Consider the following 24,214-nt stretch of genomic DNA (forward strand, 5'->3'; position numbering starts at 1 on the left):
AGTTACATAGTAAGAAAAAGAACGATAGCAACTTGTTTTGTAACAACCACTATGTCTTTCTTTGAAATTTTGTTTTGTTGAAATGCATTATGTTCATGCAGTTCTAAGTTAATTCATATAAAGGCTAAAACTGGAACAAAGGTTTCCATTGCCACTCACAGGCGCACATCAGCCAGTCCACAATATAAAGAAGCTTGACATGGGCACGAAGCATAGTACCTGACCATACCCAAGGTTAACTACACAGTTTTCTTCATCTGCAAAAGCTAAAGAAATGTAACAATCTAATTCAAAAAAAGGAAAAGTAGGTAAGTTTCTAATGCTTGGAATCTCCAGAATGGTTAAAGATAACAAAACTTGATTAGAAAGCCCTGTAAGTATTTTAGCACTGTGAAGAATAAATGAAGACCAATGTATTAGGAATATTGCGGGTTTCACATGCAAGTGTCTTTAAGTAACAAAGAAAACAGGGAATATTGAGGATTTCCTTGGGATTTCGAGGGAGTCGGACAAAGACGGAGATGATGTGGCTCACTTTTATTTCTCCAGTTCATACCTTAGAGGACCAATTATGCTACGTCCTCACGGGGAGGTAGCAATTAACTGAATTACTCTCACAAGACTCTTGTTGGAATTCAAAAGTGTGTTTATGCAAGTCCTTGGACACACTGGGTGATTATTACAAATGTCTTCAGTTGGACCCATGTGCACTTGCTCTTTCACCATCCACGAACACACTCACCATGGCAACAAGAGGTCTGCCACCACAAACCTGCACAAAACAGTTTATGAGCTATTCACGTGTTCCTACATTCATCAAAGTGCATGTGTTTTTCTCATGCTGTGCTGTAAATTTAATCACTGTGTTGCAAAGTAAATGTTCTTTTCGGAAGCGGAAGAGAGCCGTGAAGAATGAGTCAGGGATTGGCCTATGAACCACACGTCGTTACAGTAAGTTGTTGTTATTGACAATTATAGATCAGTACAGCGCTTGCACCATGGCACTTGCTAAGATATTCAAATTACACTCAGATACTGTGTTAACTTGAAATGGTCTCTATTTTTTAAGCATGTTAGAGCAGGGAAAGCTGAATGATGAAAGCTGGCCACTTCGATATATAAGTCTAGTATTGGCCCGTCAGCAAACACGGATGGAAACTGAAATTAAATGTTTGCCTGCAGACTGCCATATGTTGATGTGCCGCTCCTGGTGTTGGCTAACGAGTAGGATTGTCCGGGGAACAATCTCAATGATCCTGGATCAGCACTCATGAGCCCTGAGAGGTTGATTAAATCTGCACCCTGATCTCACAATCAGCCGTTCCGAGTCTATTTCAGAAAGAATATACAGCTTTGGGAGCCCCAATACCTTTACATCCAAATCCCTATTTCTTTTAACAAAGTGGCTGGCACTGCTGAATAGAAATCAGCCCGAGCACATTCAGTTAAACTATTGCAGAACAAATCCCAGCCAAAAGAAAGAAGGAGTGCAACTATTTTTGTCTCCCTGTTTGCATTATTCATGTAAGAAATTGCATGCCGGTCAATGAAACAACAGTAGGAAGGCTGAGTGAAGAAGAGAGGGAGAAAAATGGAACGCAAATAAGGGACGGCTGCTGTCGATAATAGAAGTGATAGAGTCAGTGGCTCCAATTCATTGGTTGAAAGATTAATGATGCAGAGATGAGTATGGCAGGGAGACAATAAGAAGAACGAGGGAACAGAGGGAACAGAGGGAGGGAGGGGGAAGAGATGGACGGATGGTGTGAGGAAAACATTTGAGGGAGAAAAGGGAGAAGATGAACAATTATTAACCTTATAAAGCGCTGATTTTAATTTGATATGTCCTGATTTAATTTGACGATTATGTCTGTGTGCGCATGAGTGTGTTCTAGAGTACAGCAACATGAGGCCTGTATGGATCGCGTGAGTGCAGCCGCGATCCAGTCCTACTAACATGCAGCACACATTGAGGTGCACAGGGGATGTACTGTGCGTCACAGAGTGTGTCGTCTATTGATTTAGGCCTGGGACAAGGTGGTAGGACTTCTGTTATGCTTGAGTCCACATCAATGCAGCAGACATGTAAGGACAATAGCTGTGAGGAACAGTTAAATCTCTCTCTGGATCAATAGTGGTCTGAAGAACTTTGTCTGGGTTGTCACATTCGGCCACTGCTCTAATTTAAAATATGAATTTATCAGGGCCTCTTGGTAAAAAAAAAAAAAAAAAAAATCAAAGTTGGAATATTATTGAAATACAGTTTACACAAACAGCAAACTGACTGTGTAAACTATTAAAGAGCAGCAATAGATTGATTAATAAACATATTGTCATCAGATACGTGGTATTACTTCTTGGACAAACAACATTTCTGGCCTAATACTTCACATGCAAAGCAAACCTACAGGTAAATGAAAAATATATAGAACTGCAGTTCAGTGGCGGCTGCATTATGGGTGCCTGCAATGAATCAGAATCATACTGAAATATTTGGCTGACTGATTGAGGGCAGGATTTTGCATTAGGTTGAGTGGTTGAGAGAGAGAGAAAGCAGGCAAAGCATAAACCCTCTTTTTGATGGCTTGTAATCTTTGCAGAGTAATTAAAACTGTCTGAGCAGTGATTCAGTACAACCTTAGGAAAAATACTCAGTGAAAAGACAGCTAAAGGTGCCTTTAATCATTATAGATTAAATGTAAGTAGAGCTTGAACAAGATACGGGTCAGATGGAAAAGGAGAAAAAAAAGAAAAGGAAAAGGAGAAGAAACGTTTGGAAGGGGACAGAGAGCGGATGCAGAGAGTAAAGACAGAAAGCATCTGAGCTGGAATCCAGCGTTATGCCACGCTCACAGCCCAGCATGTTTTACTGTCTGAGCAACACATTGCATTACTCTGTACTTTCTATCACAGTAAGGGGTGGAGATAAAAAAAAAAGAGGAATAAAGAAGAGAGGTCTGTCATCTGCATTAGGTCTAGTTTTTCTGTCCAGGCTGATTATTACTGATGGGGTGTGACATGGGGCAGCTGGCAAACAGAACAGGCAAACAGTCCACTGCCAATCATCCCCGACCTGCTCGGTGCTGAATCTGACCTAATCAACACTGAGCCTACTGCAGAGAAACCGAGGCGCTCTCAGACAGAGATGGACGCGAATGCACAAACCGACAAACAGGCTGCTCTCCTGAGACCGTAATGGCGCATTAACTTGTGCTCGGCATTTTTTCTCCTTAACCATTTTTCTCGGCCCTAAACGGCAAAAACCAAGATGGATGGATTCATTTTATTTTTCCCTGACTGCCATCAACTTTTCTTAAACATAAAGTCCTATCGGTTCTGACCACAGTGTATTCGAAGTACAGCCACACAATAAAAAGGCACCTGGCTGTTTCTTTTGGCAGAGCTGAGCACCGCCAAAGGTTTTAAAAAAGCCTAAGCTTTTCAGAAAAGACCATATGATGTAAGTCGCTTCTTTTTACCAGGAAAATGCTGAACAAAAACTTTTCTCAGGAGGCTGGTGGTTTCCAACAACAATAACAAGAATGGAGAGAAGCAACAAAGTCCCTATACAAAGATTGGTTTTGTTAGTGAGTAAATAAAAGGAGCTATTCTGTGCCTGCAGTGAGCATTTAAAAAATGCCAAACATAAGGAGGCAGTGTAGGATCAAATCCGGCAATTTTCGGGAACATCTGGTAAGTGTTTGCTTATTTTAAATTTACCGTTTTATCAGATTTTCAACATACTAATTAGCTAAATAAACAGCTGGATTAGTGACACCTGCAGGCAATGGGCTTTAATACAGCAGGTTGTTTGTTCTCTTTCATTTCTATAGCTACTGATTCTGTGCGAGTGTTTGAAGTTTGAAGTACATCTAAACTCCTGCTTTAAGCAAAAATGTGACGACTAAACCCATGCCGAATGTTCTTTTCTGTTGTCAATGCTTTCGCTTTGTATCGTCACAATATGCCTGTATGTTGAGAGCTTGTGCATCAAACTGTGTGTTTATCGCACATGGCACCCAAAGCCTCAGCACATCTGGTAGTAGCACATCAAAGCATAAACGCAAGATACTAAAGTACTCCCTTCTCCCACTCTACACCAAACAGCTCCCTTGACCTGAAACCAGGGATGTAAAATGAGGTAACTCCGTCCACACACGCACACGCACACCCACACACACACACACACACACACACACAGACACACACGCACACGCACACACACACACACACGCACAGCTCGCCATCACGTATCTACTTAGTAAAAGAGAACGCATTAAAATGCTGAAGTGAATTATGAATGAAAAAAGGGTCCTTGTAAAGTTTAATGATGGGAGATACTAGCAAAATGTTCTGGGGTCTATAATCTGGAAGTTACCTTTCATAACCTCAACAATCAAAAAATAATATGAATTCACCAACCCATAACATAGCAGACACCAAAGACACACTACATTCACACATAGATCTAAATAACACATTAAAAACTACTTACACACAACTATGACCAACTAAAATGCACACCAACACTCCCAAGTTAATGTGTGTTGGTGTCTGTGTGTTCAGTACATGTGCATGCACACAGTTACACTTCATTATAATAAAAAACAGTTTGTTGGGATCAATAATCTATCAGCAAGACACCAGAAGGTGGTCCCGTCTTCATTATCCTAAGTAAAGACAACACTGAAAGAGGACCTCGACTGCTATTATGGAGATTTCGCAGTGATTAGCTATACCAACAATCAATGCTTACATCTTGTTATCTTACCCCTGTTGAATAATTACACAGATAGCAACAATCTCATACAGAAGGTCTACGGGTCTATTTCCTGCTCTGAATACATTAAGAACAAGGATCAGTCATTATAACAAAATAAGCCCCAACCGAGAGGCTCAAGATTACTAAAATAATATGCACTGAGTTCATCAAAAGAATGAATGTTTAAAGTAACTTAAAAAAAAAGGTTGCATAAACTGTATGCACAATTTTTACGTGTCACAATGATGGCTCATTTAGACGTCTGAGTAAACCATTATGCCCTTCACCAGCAGAGCAGCCTCTAAAATGAACACTCTAAGGCAGCTACAATAGTTTACTTTTACGATATTTTACCGTAACTGGATTACGTTATGTGATAGTAGAATAACTGGGTTTTACGGTGATTTTACAGTATATGCCGGAATGTTACCGTTTATTTACAAAGGGTAATACAACCCAATACTTTTGCATTTAATTCCCAACAAATAGAAGAATAATAATAGACATTCACAGAAAATACTGTATTATGCTGATAAATTACAGTAGTCTGCTGTTATGGTTGATTGACGGCTTAGACTTAGTTATTATGAAATACTGTAAGATACCATTTTAAATCCACCGTAAATTTACAGCAATTCATTACAGTGACGCCATTAGTTACACCTGCATTTGACAAGTCAAAATGTCTGCCGAGAGGACGGTCTACGGGCGAGCTGCATGTCAGCTGTTAGTGGTGTGGTACTGAGATCAGTCTGAGACACAGGGAGAAAAGTGAGCAGCAGTTTCAGCTGTTGTCAATTTACAATTACCGCTCACGGCAATTTATCTCCCCTGCAGTGAGCAACAAGCCAACCATACGTTTTTCTGGGGTAAGAAAAGACAACAATCCACTGAGTTACAGTCGTAGTCTGTGTTTGCTTTGTGTTTTCACAAGCTGTATTCTGTAAAGTAAGTCAACCACTGTATCCAACACTTGATTGTGAGCTCTGTCACATTAACCTGTTTCACCAACCAAAAACGACTGTTTGGAATAAGACAAAAAAAAAGAAATACAAAATAACCAAGGGCAGTTTGGGTGCCCCGATGGCCTAGAAGGTTGAAGGCGATGAACCAAAAAGTATCTGCTTTTAACATGCTCCAAAACGTATATTTATTAAAACCAAGGGCAGCTTTGCCCGCAAAGTGTTTCTTTTTTATAAAACCTTGAGAAATAAGAATGTTATGAAATATTAAACATAAAAAGGTACCACTACACAAGCAGCTACATCTAGAACTTACAGCAAACATGACATATTGACCTTGTAATGTGTGTTTCGGTGCATTTCACATGCACTATCTGTGATATAGGTTCCCTACCATCAGCCCGATTTTATGCTACTGACATTTCTGCTGACCAGCACTCCCGAGCTCTCTATCCTGCTTTACTATTTTCTTCCCTCCACCCTTCTTCCGAGGGCAATTTTCCAGCTCTTTCTTCTCTTCCTTTCGACTGAGAAATACTGTTTAATTCAGTGTGATTGAACTTTTGCTTTAAGTCCAGAGAGAGCAAAATGAAAGCTTAATTTAAAACCTGGCCCTCCCTGACTAGAAGTATGAAGGACCACTGGATACGTAAGCTCTTTAAGTGCTCTTTAAAATATTTGCAAAGCACTCAATATAAAGTGTACTTAAAGACCTGGTGCAACCCAAAACTAACTAAGATTAATGGTAGCAGAGTAAGTAACTATCAATCACCCACCCTGGCTAAAGACTGATAAAGAAATATTCAGAGGCAAAAGGAAAACAAAGAGACTAAAATGAAAAAAGAGCTTGGCACTTGGGGAAAAAGTTTGAATTTAGAAAGCTTTATAAACACAAAAGCTTTTTTAATAAGCATAACAAGGTTAAAAAGGCAATAGTTTATTTGACTGTGCTTTATTTTTGTGTGGGTGTTTAAATAGAGCTGATTGTTGTACTTTCAATTTGGGAAGCTGGCCAGTGGGAGACGGGGAGATGAGAGGAACTTGTGGCTCAGACTCCATTTTTACCTGGCTTAAACAAACACATGGATGTGTCAGCAAAGCCTGTGGCACCAGGGGATGACTTTTACAGTTTCCTTTTTTCTTCATTTTTACCTTTTCATCCTTCCCCCACGCTTTCTTTTTGCTTCCTTTTAAATTGTGCCATCACCCCTGGGCCCAGAGAACATTTCAGACTCAGTCTTTCATCTCAAAGAAAGCTACCCTCTGTAGCTCAGCATCCATGCATGGATTCTGTGCATGTACATATGTGTGCATTTCAGACGACCGACATCTTTGACCTTTGTGAAGTTAGCTTTTTAAAATACCTGCTTTGCTCCTGGAATCCGTTCTTTTCTTACCTCTTGGAGCCTCTATAGGCCTGTCAGTGCAACTCAAACAGACAGACATGAGCAGCTTTGAGGAGGAGGCCTCTGGTTAATAAACTGTGTCAAAATGAATGTCTCTCCAGCTCTCTCCTGCACAGCACACTTCATCGACTGCACACCTGTTTGGAGATCTCAAATCCACCTGTTTTGGTTTTGATAAGAAAAAATATAAATAAAAAATGTCCATGCCTCTCATCACTTCCCTTCACTTGCCTCTACATTGCATCGTCATCTGCAAACATTGTTCATACCTTTTTTCACAGAGACAACAAGACAGACAAAGAGTAATTAAAATGCTCCTGCTGCTTTGTGTTTAATGTCCCTGTTAGCCAACTCTAACCTCGGAGCCACTTCACAGCAACGTGCCGCCTCCGTTTGGCCCAACAGCCTTTTCACAACACCAAGACATGCTACAAACCGCTGAACTCGCATCACAGGTCACATTCATGCAGTTTCATTCATGAAATCATACTGCTAACCTGACAGAAAAAAAACTCACCGACTCTGATGAAGACAGACATGGCATCAAAACTTAAGTCCTCTAATAAAGTTTGTTGCTTTAAACTTGTGTGTTCCAGTTGATTTTGGACCAAATCTCTGAAGTCTATTCCAATACAAGATTGCCCTAAACTGCCTGTCAGAGAGTCTGAGAGCATCGGACAGGTCAGTTATTCCTTGTGGAATGGTTGAAGCGCATCACGCCTCTTCCTTCGGGGAAAAATTACTGTAGGTAAACTTTTATCTTTTTTCACAGCAGTCAAATTCATTAATGCATTTTTGTCTACTCTGTGTGGAAACACTAAAATGAAGACAACATTTCTACCAAGTTTCTGATAAATACTGAAAGTATCCTGCAACTTTTCTCATGGCATATATTGCAATGTACTGTATGTCTAATTAGGATAGTAGCTGTCTTTTAACTCAACTCCATCAGTCAGGTTTCACGGAGAAAAACACAAAAATGAATGAAGACATTTTAAGCGTTTGCTGATACAAATGGCATCTTTTATCTCCCGTGCACTATTCTGACACTTGGTTTGCTTTTTTCTGCCTCGTCATTCTGCCTCCAACCTCTCCGACATCAGCTCTATTTATACACCCACGCAGCAAACCGACTACTAGCTTGGTGGCATGGGTATTCAATGATGCCTGTGTATGTTGGTGGAGATGGATGGTGGCAAGAAAATAACAATGAATCTTCATCATAGTCCGTCACCGTTTCTCTCTCGCCCATACACACCCACAGTCCCAAGCTGCTCCTTTGTCTTCCGGCTACTGTTTTGTATATCTCAGACCTCCCCTGTCTCTTTACCCATCCTTACTTGTTCTATCCATCCATCCAATGTCTGGACACCGGGAAGGAGGCATATAGGTAATTCGTAGCTCATTGCAGGACACCACCTACTCTATTTACAGCACACCCACATTGTTCTGGAGCCTCCATCGATGTGAACCAGGTGCGTGGGTTGTGATTTCAGCTACCTGCAGGTGTCTTGTCAGATCAGAGATGACATGTACTTCAAGTATACCACCACCTGTTGCACTGTCTTCAAGAAAACCCACACACTGTATGAGACCACTCACTTCTTCAGTACTGGACACGAAGATACAAAGCTAGTGATTTACGTTGTTGGAGGACATAAGAAGAAGGCATTTTGGTGTGCTACTGCATGGTTCATATCATTATATTGTCTGTGTGAGATTCATATCCTGTCTTGTTTCAGTCTTCAGCATACTGACAGAAATTCCTAGAAAACTTATATGGAAGAGCAATAAAATCAATGAACTTTTATTGCGTGATTGCAGAATGTCCTATGCTGGAGGAGGACAATGATTGGGTGTGACACAGTGGTTGCTCAGGGTCAACTCTTTCAATTTCACATCATCTCATCTTCTTTTGCTGTGTCCATCATATCTACGTCCAATTTTCACATCTCTCTGAGCCTACATGCAATTCTGGGAATAGTAGAACGGGTCATTTAACATTTTTGTACAGTCCCTCTTTTATTGCTCTCGGTGTAATATAAAATCAACCAAACCTTCTACAGCTTTTCCACATGAAAAAAATACCCAAGTACTCAGTCTTTTCAGTTTCTCCATCCTACATTTGACACAACAGTCACCTAAAATGATCCAATTTAAAGAACAAACTATGACCTCCTTCATGTGCTAGTCTTGTGATTCAACCGGTGACTCTACAGTGAAGCTTGTGACACAGGGGCGTAGAATTTGGCCCAGCAACTACTGAATTGTCTCTTGCAACAGTTTTGATAAAAGAGTAAAATATAGCCACTGTTGTTGAGGAAGACACCAGCTTTATACTTACAGTTTGTTTCAGGAAAATACAGGACAGATCGTGTGTCGTATTGATTCAGGAAGTTTAAGAAAGCCACTACCCTAAACTTTGTCTCATCTAGACAGGATTCTGTATCTGGCAGGTGGTCTAAAGGGGGCACTACCATATCAGCAGAGCACATAGCAATAAAGTAAACATAAAAATTAAGAAAAAAAAAACACAGTCCCAAGCTGCTGCTCCTCTCTCTCTGAGAGAACATAACTCTATTGTGAGATGAAGAAAGAATTGACAATTTTTTCAAAGGTAGATGAGTTGCTGTTGTATCAATCTATGTGTGCAGTGTGTGATAACAGGACTGTTATCCATCATTGCTGTAGCTTTTAATTATCATCGATGTCTGGCTTGCACATAGCTGGTCTTCAATAGCTGTTCGCCAACATCCATTAAACCACTTTATCCGCAAATAACACCTCAACCTCTTCTGTCAATCAAGAACTTGTGGTTGCATTAATAACAGCAACATGAAATCCTCTTGACCCAGAGACAGACAGGCTGCATACAAACAGCCATAAGCACTTATACACTCCTGCGGGCATACGTGTGAGAGTGAGGTGAGAGAAATGATCAATATAGCAATACATCGTTATAAGCCGTCTTCCTACTTTATTGACACACTGGCACTTATATGGAGACTAAACCCATGACATGGAAGAGGCGCACCGAGCAGGTAGAAATACAGAAAGAGAACCAAAATTACATTTTTCATTGCATATTTTTGCAGATGACGGTAGAAAAAAAAAGTGCAGAGCAGATGTGGGATGATGGAGACATGTCAAGCCTCGCAGGCTGGGTTTGTGGCTTTAAGATGTTTTTTAATACTTTAGGGAGAACTTTTTTACAGTTATCAATTCTCAGCCATCTGGCAAAGATTTGGAGATTCACTTCTGCTGGACACATTTTAGAGAGTCTTTCCGCTTGTTGTCATCTCTCCCTCTCATTTCAACACAAACTGGTTAGTCAGTTTTAATATAGTAAGCAGCTGCTTGCTGGTAGACTGTTGTGATTGTTTTGGGATGTGTTTTATCATTGGCCAGATGTTTAAAGAGTGTCTGTGTGTGTGACGGTGGCTAATTCATGTTTGGTTCATGAGTTACTGAGGCTGGAATGATACGAAGTTCAGAGAACAAGATTGCTTCTGACTTTTTCAGTGTCGATACCGATAGCGATACCTGGGCTTTGGGTGTCTGCCGATACCGAGTATTGATCCGATACCAGCGTTTCATTAATAAGCTGTACGCCTCACTGTGCGGAAGTGACTGGGATCATTCTTGTGTAAAGCAACATCAGGCTTGACATTTACTTTGCTTTCCTAACTTTGTAAAACAAAATGTAACAAATAAATACATAGATACAAATGTACGGATTTGTTATCTATTAAAATAATGGTATCCAATACCAGATCGGCCAATTGTCAATGATACCCAATCCAGCTATTTGAGTCAGTATCAGACGGATATCCGATATCAGTATCGGTGCATTCCTACTTATGGTGGGTTATTTTTCCAGTTACAGTACATAACTACCACAATTATTACTTACAAAATAAAGTTATCCGACTCACCCAGATGCAATGATCACAACTTAGCACTTGCCCTTAGAAAATACTTTGGAAGTGTTAATTTCCAAACTTCATGTACAGTGGGAAGAGAAGTCATCTTCTTCTGCTGTTTTTTTTTATTTTGAACAATCACACAACAGAGACAAAGAGACAACATTGATTCACTGGTTGCAATTAACATAGTGTTGCTCCTGTCCGGTGAGGCGCAAATTGAAAAAGCCAATAAAAATTGGTTTTCTCCCTCGAGCTGCCATCTCACAAGACTGAAATGGCCACTCCAGATCCATCTATGCCTCCCAGCCAACAGCAGCGACTCGTGCGTCGATATATATTTGCTAACTTCTACTGGCACATGAGAGAAAAATCAAGGCAGTGTGTTGTTTAATGACAGAATAAATCCAGGAGGACGCCTAAAGGAATTGATATCCTGACAATAACAATAGAGCCAAACAAAGTGCTTCAGCAGTTTGCACTGTCCTCTGCTGTAGCCAGATTAATAAACTGCTTGGGTGGCCTGTTTAGGCCATTACCCCTGGATGAGATACATGAAGAATAATCACCTTTTTTCCTTTATCTCAGCCGTTTCATAGTCACAGTCAATGTTTAATCTAAAATCCCTTTTTCTTTCTTTCCCCGAAGTGCTGTTACAACACGTAAGTTGTCATAGCAGCACATTAGGTGCAAGATCATATCTGATGTATGTGGCACGATTGGAAAAGCTGGTAAATGAGGCCTGTCTTATTTAATACCGACTCGCAAAGACTTTTAAAGGTCACACTCAAACTGTGGTTTCTATGGCAATCACAGCAGTGCGATCTAAAAACATCATCAGCAGGTTATATTGACTACAATACTATGGCATTATTAGTTCATTATACCTGAATCATAATGGACCAATATAAATTGAATTCTATTTTTGCTCACATCCATAAGATGAGGTGAGATGAGGAGGAGTAGGAGGTCTTGGGGATGGTGAGTGAGGAAGAGTGGGGGAGGTTGTGGACGCAGAGACACTAATGAAGCTGATACAAGAGGGTAATGAGGAGGAGGAGCAATGAAGAGCAGATGATAAAGAGCGGAAGAAATAATGGGTGAGCACCTTTACTTTACTCCTGTTCATGTCTGCATGTGTAGTAATCCATCACGGTCAACTTGAAGCATGTATTTGTAGTTTTGCCCATTTTCAAGTGTTACCATTTTTATTTATTTTATTTAAGTGCATGCAGCCTGATCTTTCTTTGCATATGTACGATTTCACAGCAACTGTATTGCAATACTTATGTTGTATGTCCAAAACTTTCCCCTGTGCAGACAACTTTTGTGATTATGTGTTGTACGCTGCTTACACTCAGACACCTTCGAGAGACGACAAACACTTTTCTATAAATATTCCTGAAAAACTAGGGCGCCTAAACCTTAAAGTCATGTGTTTTTTTATTGAGGAACGTAGCAAAGATTTCAAGCTACAGTGGCCATGATACACTTTGTATTGTCAATATGAAAAATTTCAAATGTTATTATATATTCTATATATTTATTTATATATATATAAAAAACGTAATGTACGTAAATGGTAACATTTCAGCACTCTCATTGTAGCTTTTTTAAGCAGTATATAAACATTGATAGATGTTTATTACACACTATAATGTAGTTAAAAGCAGGTTTAATAAGTTTATTAGTGCATTTGTCAAAACCATAACTCCTTCTGTGAACCATCTATAACATGTCCATGAAGAGTTCATGAATGATCGACAACATAGCAGTTGTAATTATATAAAGTCCTCTGTCTTCATATTTTATATGAAAGTGAAATCTAGAATTAATTTAATAAAGTATAACTATACCCCTGCATCTATTAACTTAGATTTATTTATGTACATTAATCTCAATTGATTATTTTTCTCATATACATTAATTATATATATATATATAATGTATTTATTTATATATAATATTTCTGTATAAATGCTTCCACTTTGTTCTACATGACAACTGAGCAAACTATCCATTGACGAAGGCTGCGAGATGCGGCTGAAAGCTCAAGAAAGGAACCCGGTAATTGACCCTCAAAATCAAGAATGAAACTTCCAACTCAACATGTCTTCATGTGATTTGAACACATTCATGAACACATTCAAACCTGCCTATCAATGACTTATACATGAGCATAAACAGTTAATAAATGTTTCACAACACACGGGAAGAATTTATTCATGTGTGCCGTCACATATGACTACATATATGTTACACCGTGTCATTAATCACCTGTTTATACACCTTTCAATGATATTTTATAGGAGATGCAATTTCTGTTGAAACATGCATTAATAAACATGCTGACAACCAACAGTTTATCAGGTGTTTATATACTACTTATGAAATGCTAAATAGGAGAGTTAAAGTAAAGTGTCACCATGTAAACTACATATAAACATTAGCCCATATTATTCTGTTTTATAGAGGGGGAAGAGGAGGAGACAGAGAATTGATGACAAGGCAAATGAAAGGAGTTGAAGATAGAAGGAGAACAAGGTGGGTGACCATGGGTGGTGAGGCAGGTAAAGATCCTGAGGAGATCAATCAACAGGCTCCATGTGTCTGGCCTCTGCCAGGACAGCGTGGGGACAGTAGAGATCAATGAGGAGTAAGGACCCTGGGCTGGTTCACCATATGAGACACAATAGATTATAGACCTGAAACACACACCAGCGGAATGAGGGGAGGAGAGACATCGAGAGAAGAAGACAAAGGGAGAGAAGCAATGAGAAATACTGAAAGAGTAAGACACATAGCAATGGAGCGACAACGTACAACAACGAGTCAAACATACGTATGAGAACAATTTGAATAGATTACTGAAGTGGGAGTAACGGTTCAGATAAATCAAAACACTGTTGTACCGGCATGTTTCTACACCTACACATTTTGTAAACCTGTAAAACTGTCAGCAGTGTTTCTTTGTTGTTTGGTATTCAGCAGCGGCAGTAATTATTCTGTATGGAACATCAACGAGTTACATCCACACAATGTATAATCTCTCTATAATTCAGATGCGGAATCTGCAGGCGACGGGACAAGATTTTGGTTTCTGAAACCCTCTGTTGTCTGTGTAGTATTGACCAATCACGTTTGAGCAGGCTTTGGTTGAAGGCAGGCAAACAGTCAGTGTGGAGAGCAAAAGAAGTGAAACGCATTGGCCCGAAACCTTGGAACCCACCGGTCATCGCCTGATGATGATTTGACTTTTTAATTGTCTGAAAATAGCATCTCTCAACTCCAACTCTACTCTCACATCTCAAGTAGCTAATCGGACTGTAAAACAATGACCAGCGCACGGAAAAGAAAGTCCTGGCCCGGAAATCTGCTGGCTACACAGGAAACCCCAAAATATAGCCCCTTATCCATCGTCAGACCGATAGCTGATGGGTTCCGAGATGTTTTCAGGCCACTCGTAGATGAGAGAGCGCAGACTAAAAGAAAAAAGAGAGACACTTGAAAGCTGGCACCTATAGAAATCTCCCAAGAGAAGAGCTGAAAACTGAAGCAAAACACGAAAATCCCCTCCAACTCGTCAGCGATATGGCACTTGCACCAACTCTGGCAGACGGGGAATACTGATGAAAGCAGGAAAGGATCCCACGGGAATGCAAATGAACATGCTCCTCCTCTTCCTCAGACCCACATCATGCCCGCACCAAGAATTTTGATTCCAATTTAACAAACATACGTCACTCCATCATTCCATCCATCCGTCTATGGTGCAAACCTGCCAAGCCTCATCTGTCTCTCGTCAAATAAATGCCTCTGCGGTGGGAGATTTGGCAAGTAATATGAGGAGCGACTGAGAATGCTTTGCTTCTATTGTTCAGTAAGGTTCTTATCCCTGCCTCGTTTCTATTGTTTACCGTTTGTTTTACAGTCTTTATTCCCTTTCTCGAGCGGCAACAGGAGCAGCACCTGCTCGTTTAATCTGACAGACAAATAGGCATCGTCTACCGAGAATTCTACAATGATGGCATCCGCTGCCAGTCCATTTTCTATGATCCAGCCTTCTTAAAGCACTCAACCCATTAAACACTTAAACAAGTTTGTCTTGAAGGGCTTGATGCCTTTTCCCGTCTAAGGCCTTTGACCATCAGCTCTTTATGTTCTCAAGGATCCTGACTGTTTAACACAACAGATCCTGTCTGAGTAGGTCTGCATTGTTACGATGTAAGCACAACTCCAATTTAATATCGGTTTTAGAATTTGTCTTGTGAAATAAGCATTGAGTGATTTTCGCAGTGTCATAAAAAGACAAAACAAAAATGAATAGAGGGAAAAATCAATTTCCTTAACACAGAAAGTGGCGGAAGCAAATACATTTACCCTCAACTCCCACATCCTGGGGTCTAATTCCAACTTCTTCTTTTTTTTTTTTTTATGTAAAGGAATTACGAAAATGACAGCCTTGACAAAATCTGAATTAATTTCAAGAGATCATTCATAAAGATAATTTTTCCTCAGGAATTCAACGCATGCTGAAAAAAACATTCAAATTGATTTGATAAATTACCTAGCTCTATTGTCAACCCTGACCAAAGTTTGAGTTGCAAAACCAAAGGTGGTTTACAGATACACAACTTTTACTGATAATCATTTTGACAAGATGGATCGGCCCCCGACAAAACTTTGAAGCATCATTTCTCTTGGCGTGATGGGATTTGCAGCCCTTAACTCATTGGCTTCCAACGACTTTTTTCCACGGCCCACCTTGACAACACTCAGCAGGCATCTGTCATATCAGTGTAATAGAAAATACCCCACAGAGAGAGCTGGGTGGAGGTGAGAAAATAAAACAAACATATAAGTCTAGTGTCATGTCTTTTGAACTAATGACCTTCACCCAGCATGGCCCTAGCGTAAAACTGGCCACCCACTGCAAACAGCCAGCTGGTAACAGCTTAGCACTGACCACAGCTGGAACAAAGCCAGCTGGTAGAAACCAGAGTGAATAAGGAAAAAGCAGGAATCTTCAATAGTGTGCCTAAAAGAATTGAGGGTGATCCCGCTGTGTAATTCTTTCCCTCTCTACGTGGGATGTAGAGGATGGAAATAAAACTACATGCTCTCATGAAATCAATTGTTTAGTTTTGTATTTGGAACTAGGTATCCTCAAGTTGTGTGCATGTACAGTGTGCTGCATTTGCACACAGAGCTGTAGGTCTGGAAAAGCAGCCTTCCAGTCTGTTGGCATCTATTCGTGGGCAGCAGAGTATAAAGACGGTGCAGACCTCAGTGTTGGAGCCCTGCCTGGGAGTTTATTGCAGGGCCCACAGATTAGATCTCCTTCCTCTGGGAACCAACACCAGGCTGGCAAATGCCTGAGAGGTGATAGTGAGAATGAGGGGAAGCACTGAAACACCCAGAGGAAAAACAATTCTGGACTGAGCCCTCAAATAGCTCCATATAACTGAGCCGTCAACACCCCCAAGTTTGAAAAATAAAAGGAGAGAACTCAACTGTTTGTAGGGTTTCAGCTGGTTATCAGAGCCTTGTGGCTAAACCAAGTGAAATTATGTACATCCGAGGGATTAATTAGCTATCAATGTTAAGATGTAAACACCAGATCAATGCTAAATATAGCCATAATCCTTTGATTGGGTTTGATCCATGCCTACAAAAATGGAATGACTTAATGGAGAACACTCATTTTCATAGCTGTGGCCATCGTTTCCATCAACTTTGATTACACTTTACTTACCAAAGATCTCGACAGCCTAGTCAGACAACCGGACAGGTTAAAAACAAGGCCAAAAGTCTAGTCAGATTACCAGAGCCACTGTGTTTTAGGGTAAAACTGAAAGTGAGCACAACCATAATGTCACCAGTAATCCGACATTGCACAGCAAAAACGTGTGCATGCAAACTGCACAACTACGGCAGGCTGAGACGAAATCTGTCTGTACACTTTGGGGCACAATCTTTTGTTTTTTGCTTCCAAAGAATTTTGCTAATCTTAATGTTTGTTAAAACCCTTCAGGATCATCTGACTGCTCATGTGTCTTGCACCAGGGTTCGCTCCTGAAGGTTGATTTTTGAAGGTTTTCAAAATCACATTTACTCCATTTAAAAAAATAAAAATAACGTTACATAAAAAAGATAATTATACATTTTAAGGCCAAGGGCCAATTGGCTCAGGGCCCTGGGTACGTGCCCACTTTGCTCATCCAAACTCTTCTATGGGAATGATGGTCAAAACTATGAAAATAAGACCAGAATTAAATGAAATGTTATAAGCGCATGATGAAGGTTGCTTAACATATTGCTGGTGGGCTATTCACATGTGTTTTGGCAAGGTCATTGAATTTTAGAGCTGATTTGAAATTGAAAACTCAGAAAAAGTAACTTTGGTTAGCTTCCTGTTCAGATCCAAACAAGGCCACGGTTTGATCAAACTACAAAAAAAGAAATAGCTTACGGTTCTTTGCTTCACTTGATTAAGGACAAAAATGTAATTAAGCTGTTTCTAGTAACACAGGTGACAACACACAAGAGAAAAGTGGCAGAAAACAAACGCAGTGCGAGCTCAGACATCCTGGGGTAGGGCGCTCAGGCTGATGTACCAAATGCCTCATGGGAGATCTATTTCCACTTGGCTGGCAGCCGATCCAATCAGCAAGAGAGAACTCTCTCAACCAAATGTCAGAGAGGACGCAAATGAGTCACTGCCTGGATGCATCACCCTGACTCGCTCATCTACAATCCTCTTTCAAACCGTGACAACATTGGAAATGCTAAATAAATGTAATGGGTACCTGGGAAAATGAGTCATGTGTCACTGATCTCCATGGTCTAATCTAAATGTCAAATTGAGCAATTACGCTGTGACGCTAATCCCTATGTTTGGGTCCATTTACAGATTACATGAAGCCTAACACTGAACACAGCATTGGATCATCACGGCCAAATCAGTACGGTGCAGTTGAGTGTGTTGAGACTTGATGATCAGCAGTGTGTTTATTTACTAGTCAGTCCGTGCTCTCTGCTCCTCATCATTCTCAGGCAAGTCTCCCAGTGCCAGCACCAGCTCCTTCTCATCGCCCATAAACTATCGGCAAGGCCAGAGCGATGTAAGGCGGTCATATTTACAGCCCTGAAAGCAATTGGAGGTTAACAATGAGGCCTGGCTGCTGCGGTTTATGAGCTGCTGTAAAATTGCCACTATGATTAAAAATCTCTGTCAGGTGAAAGACAATGGTGCGGCCCTTTCTCTCAAGCCTGCTGTGAAATATCTCCACACACTCGTCCTCCTCTGCTCTCCATGACCTCGTTTGCAGGCCGTTACCTTACTGGCCCATTACAGCACACTGTCTCATGTCTGGGGAAAGTGCACTGAGAGTCGCTGGTCTGCCCTGTGTGCGTGCGTGCGTGCGTGCGTGCGTGCGCGTGCGTGTGAGAGAGAGATGGGGTATGAGGTTTATTAAATCATCAATCAATGCATGATATCTATTTATTATTTAATATTGATTATTTAAAAGTTCAAGACATTTTTCATCTTCTGTGATAATGAACAAAAATGTCACCTTAGTCTACAGAATGTATGTATATTGTATGACATATGAATATATAGTATATCATCAAAAATAGAATTATTGCATGAATACACTGCAAGATTGTGAAAATATTTGAAGGCAATGCGCACCACCCAACACTACATGGCATGCAGGTGGCTGTCAATCTTTGATTTGTTCTTCCCCAATTTTCTCAGTGTGACTTTCTGAATAATCATCTAGCATCTGTGACCGACAAGCAAAATACCTTTCGACACATGTATGCCTTCATTTATCTTTCAATCAATATTAATGATTCCAAGTTTCGTCCGCCTTTTTGTCGGCTGTGAAGCACCAACCCTCCTCTTTTGCCTTCATCATTCTTCCCTCTCATCGGGTACCAGAGATGAAGGGGTGGAGCCCCGAAAGCAATCTGTTACTGACAGGAAGAGCAGGGTGCAGAATCCCCACCTCATCCATATTAACCACACACACACACACACACACACACACACACACACACACACACACACACACACACACACACACACACACACACACACGATAATATGTATGCACCAAATGGAATAAGGACAAAAACCCACCTGGCTTTCTATAACCTTAGTAAGACTGTCAGGCTAAGTGGTAACCACCTGGAGGCACAAACACAAACACACAAACACACACACACACACACACACACACACACACACACACACACACAAACTTTGTGACAGTGTAAATCTATTGCAGGTTTCATCTTGAAAAGCAGGTGGCCAGAGAGAGATATTCCATGTCTTTCAAAAGAGTTGTGAGAGTTCTGAGTTGGTTCCTGTAATTGCCAACCCTGACACACTCTGTCAACTATTTAAGCGGCAATTTAAGTGATTTGCAGGCAAAAAAGAAAGGTGCAAAGGCAAACATTTGCTGTTCATTCACAGCTTTTCACAGGCGCAGAGAGTAACGCAATTTCCTCCTCTACAGACGATCTGCTCATCTTCTCGCCTCTCTTTACTTCTGATTTTCTCTTGTTTCCTTCCATCACCTCATGCCCTCCCTTTTGTCTTCACACTTAACCCTCTTCGGTCTTTCTCTACTTCCCTCTAATGTGCTCAGATTAACGCTCCCTCTCCTGCCACCGCTCTTTCTCCACCCATCTGACAACAAACAAGGGAGGCGCAGGACACATTAACAAGGCTTTTATCAGAAACTAGCATCCACATCTCTACCTTTCCTCACACCAAGGATGCCACTTAGCTCCTTCTCTCACTAGCAGCTTAAAAGAGGAAGCAGCAGGTAAAAAGTGAGAGGAACAGAGAGAAGAGCAATTGGAACAGCGCAATTTGGAGACTTTATTTGTGATGCAGGTCACCCAAAAGTCCTCATTAAATGTATTTAAGCAGTAGGTGATGCGCCAATGTCTGTTACGTGTGTGTGTGTGTGTGTGTGTGTGTGTGTGTGTGTGTGTGTGTGTGTGTGTGTGTGTGACAGTCCATGTATCTCCCTTCTGTAAGCCCCCGACAAGTGTTTGTGCTGCCCATTTGCAATAAGGTCATTCCACTTCCTTTGAAGTTGTCTATTAATCTTGAGTGCACACAGCCTTCAGGGCTTTTCTGTTTGTTTTCATCCATGCAATTTTGTTTTCATTGTCTGAAATTTCAGAAATGGCAGCTTTAGTGAGCTATTAGTGCAGCACAAAACATTAGAGGAGCTTAACAGAGGCAAAAAGAAGGGCCCATGTCCCCCTGACCAACATTACACACAAAAACACACTAAATTCTCTCTCTCTCTTCTTCCTCCTCCTCTTCCTCCTCCTCCTCCTCCCTCAAACACGGACTACAGCTTTGGCCTTTGGCACTGACATTTTCTAAGTGAAGGGGCGCTCTCACTGGAGCAGCGTCACATTGACTGAAGGTGTCAATTATGTTGCTTTGATTTTTTCTCGAGACGGTGCTGAATGAGAAGCAAGAGGGAAATGTGAAACACAGTATGGTGCGCACACACGGAGGTCAGGCATTGCTGGAACAAAGAGCTGGTAAATGGGCATGTAAATTATAGATGAAGAGAGATGCGGTTATAGAGCTGAACAGGAGCGTCTTATGGGTGAGCTGTGTTGATAAGCACACACACACACACACACACACACACACACACACACACACACACCTTTCAAAGGATAGAACAAAGTGGTTGTTACTAATAAAGCCATGTTATAGATAACCACAAATGGAGCTCAGTTTTATACTGTCAAGATTGTAAATCCTACTAAGCACCTCCTGCGGCAGGCCAATTCTATCTCCTGTATTGTAATTGTGATGATTTAGAGCATGTTTACCGTCCGAGTATGAACACAGCTCATCTAAGTGATCATTATTTGAAGCGAACCAAATCTATCACCCATCGTTTAGGGAACAAATGACAAAGCGATGCTATTAAAATTCATAAAGGGCACGCCATAAACTTTTCTGACACATTTCAGTGACTTCGGCAGAATGCTTACAGTGCAGCTGAATATTTAGGCTTCAGTGCACGAGACTGACTCATTCTGAGAGCCGCTTTCCATTTGACTGTTACAGAAGAGGAGCCCTAATGCTATCAGGCAGGTTTAGAGTTTAGAGGAGGGCCGTTCAGAAAGAAACCCTGCCGGCTCCCCCTTCATGACTCTTATCTCTTCAAGCACATTTCCTAAAGCCTTCACTTAAATCGATTTTGAAGACGACTGCATTTTATGGAATAAGATGCATCGTCGTCTTCTCTCACATGGTCCCCTGGGCTAGTCAACAGAAATACAGCGATATCAACAATTTGGGTTTTTTAACTTAAACTGTGTTTGGGTCTTAAACTCCTGCAGCCACAGCTTGTTGTGCGCGGCCAAGTACAAAGTGTGTGTTTTGTCTGACACTTCGCTGCACATGCAGGTCAGAAATCCGTGTGACCACTATGATGTGATACAGTGACACATGTCTGACAGAGAGACATACAGTATAGATCAAAATCTACTTTAAAACCAGTTCTTAATTGAGTGTGTATATATATATATATATATATATATATATATATATATATATATATATATATATATATATATATGAAGCAAAGAAGGAGCTGAATAAAAAGACTATTCATTTCTTAGAATAAAATGTACTGATGCTGGCTATTAACAGTCTAATTCATTTGAATTCAATCCACATGCAGCAGCTTCTCTGGGACTTCCTTTACAGCCCAGTGTAATGATCCTCTCTAGCGAGCAGAGAGGTAGACGTTTTTATTATGGGAAAAAAAAATACCAATCACTAAATCTGATACATCTCATTAATCTGTATCATCCCTTGCTCTACAATATGTTTGGCCTCTTTTACATCCAATATTCAACTCAGCCACACGGGCGGTGAACATTTAAATTAGTGTAGATGCCTTCACGACCTGATTCTTTGCCACCTCAAGGAGCTTTACACACACCTGAGCCTCAGGCAAGATACCATTTCAAGGTAGACAGCCTGTCAACATGAGTGGCAGGTGCTGGCCTGGAAACCTGGTCGACTGATGTTGAGGAAGGAGGGACTAATAATACAACACAGGAGTACAGTGTGTTTTTTGTTGCTCAGTCGGGATGATCAACGTTTTAACTTCAATTTGAAGTGACTAACTAACATCAGAATGTTCTAAAAAAATTATCTCTGAAAAATGCGGCCTACTGTGCATTTAAGATGTTTGTGGTGGAGCAACATGTCTGCCTGCTGAGCCCTGTTAATCATAATCAGCACGAGTGACGAATGACTTTTAAGTCCTTAATTACGAAGCAGTTTGCGTGTCTTTTCCATGGATCTGACAACCCACATCTCCGTTCTCCACAAAACTTTGCTCTGCGCTAAATAAGAGTAGGTAACATTGTGAATATTATTTAGATTGTGATATCAAAGATAAGATAATAATGTTAAACGGAACATGATATTGTCGCCCGAAGCACAGACACACAGACTTTTTAAAAAGAAGCTGCTGCTTTAATAGAGACATTGCTATTAAACATATTTTTTAATGTTTGAATATTTTAAATAAAAAGGTTCACACTCTTTTATAAATGGTTATTCATTTACTGAATTGCTTGCAGAAAGATTAAACGTTTGATTATTTTAAAGCTCCCCCAGACTAGAGTGCTGTGATGTAACTCCCCACATGCCCTCCTCCTCCTCCTCCTCCTCCTACCGCTGCCCCCTGGCGATCGAATCGTCTATCAGCAATCTCTAGCAACCACGAATGGACAATATGAAAATAAAAATGATCGGCCAACCCTCCTGCTCGGTGTAATTTCTTCAGTCTGGATATACCCAGAAAGATACAATCTTCCGTCACTTTAGCAGAAATTTGACAATAATCCTCATGTGGACTGCTTGTTGAAAGCAACATGAGCTCATCACAGTTGGAACTAATGTGCTCTGCAGGTCCTGCAGTACTTGGAACTTATCCGTCGGTCCAAAATTGCTGTAGTTAACCCTAAAATGCACCCACTAACAGGGGAAAGAAGAGTTTAAGTGTCAGATTTTCTCAGTGGTTTACCGCTGCATGTACCAAGTGCTAATGATCTCTGGCGGTGGTCCAAACTCTGTCTCACGCTCTGCTGTTGGATACGCCTCTGTCTAATTTCACATCTCAACTCAACAACTATCACAGAAATAAATGTGTGAGGAGGATGTTAGATTGCACAATGTATTCACAATATATTTAGAGCTGTGGGCTCCCAGAGCTGAAAACATTATTCAAATTCAGTGCAGTGGGTGGGGTCACAAGGGCATACTGTAGATGAGTTTTAATGAGCAAAAAGAAAAGTTTTAAAACAATAAAATCTGATTACAGATGTTTCCCCACCTGTGTTAGTTTGCATCGTCCCATATCTCTTTTTTGGAGAGAAGGGATTCTTTTGGGGCATTAATCATCAGGTGCACAGAGAACAGAGCCCTGTGTTTTTGATGGTAATTACAACACTGACTGGGATTGTTGGAGCCCCGATGAGGCCCTCCTGACACACATGAGCAATAAATCTCATTGCTGCCTAGTAAGACGGGTGTGTGTGTGTGTGCAGGGTGTGTGTGTTTAGGGTTGGATCCTGACATTAATATTCCTCCCAGAGTGGTGAGACAGAAAAGAAGAAAGACAACAAGAAAGAAGACTCACTGCAGCCTCGTCCTCCCGGCTGTCGCTGGTGTCTTCGCTCTTGTGGTGGCCAGCTGAGGAGCGAGTGTCCCTCTTACGGCTGGCGTCCGTCCCCTCCGTCTGTCTCTCTCCATCTGGACCAAGGTGAAAACATGGACAGCGCTCAGAAAGCCAGCAAGCACCGTTATCAATGTCATCGTCCTCATTGTCGACATCCTCATCTCCACTTTAATCATCATTGGTAACAGCATCATTGTCCTTCTCATCTATATCATCTCTATAGCATAATTACAATTATGAATATCTTCATTACCATCATTATCATCACGGTCAACAATAATTTCAAGCGATCACTTATTTTTCTTCCTACTGAGCCTCTCTAGTGTAATCAAACCCAGATAAAAGTTTCCAGAGAAAAAAGGAGATTAAGTGGGAAAAAAATGTAATTGGAAAAAACGAAAAAGAGACG

At 40.8% G+C, this 24,214-nt stretch overlaps 1 protein-coding gene across 1 annotated transcript in view; it reads right to left on the reverse strand.

Annotated features, from left to right (window-relative positions):
- The window catches only part of b4galnt4a (beta-1,4-N-acetyl-galactosaminyl transferase 4a), a 128,947-nt gene that overhangs the window by 62,901 nt on the left and 41,832 nt on the right, over positions 1 to 24,214 (reverse strand). The window contains exon 2 of the mRNA XM_068723158.1: positions 23,767 to 23,879. Coding sequence (XP_068579259.1) covers positions 23,767 to 23,879 — 113 coding nt within the window. The remainder of the gene's footprint in view (positions 1 to 23,766; positions 23,880 to 24,214) is intronic.

This window comes from Cebidichthys violaceus, unplaced genomic scaffold (assembly GCF_023349555.1).
Source record: "Cebidichthys violaceus isolate CVI_PGR_0920_01 unplaced genomic scaffold, fCebVio1.0.p SCAF_3, whole genome shotgun sequence".
Classification (NCBI taxonomy): Eukaryota; Metazoa; Chordata; class Actinopteri; order Perciformes; family Stichaeidae; genus Cebidichthys; species Cebidichthys violaceus.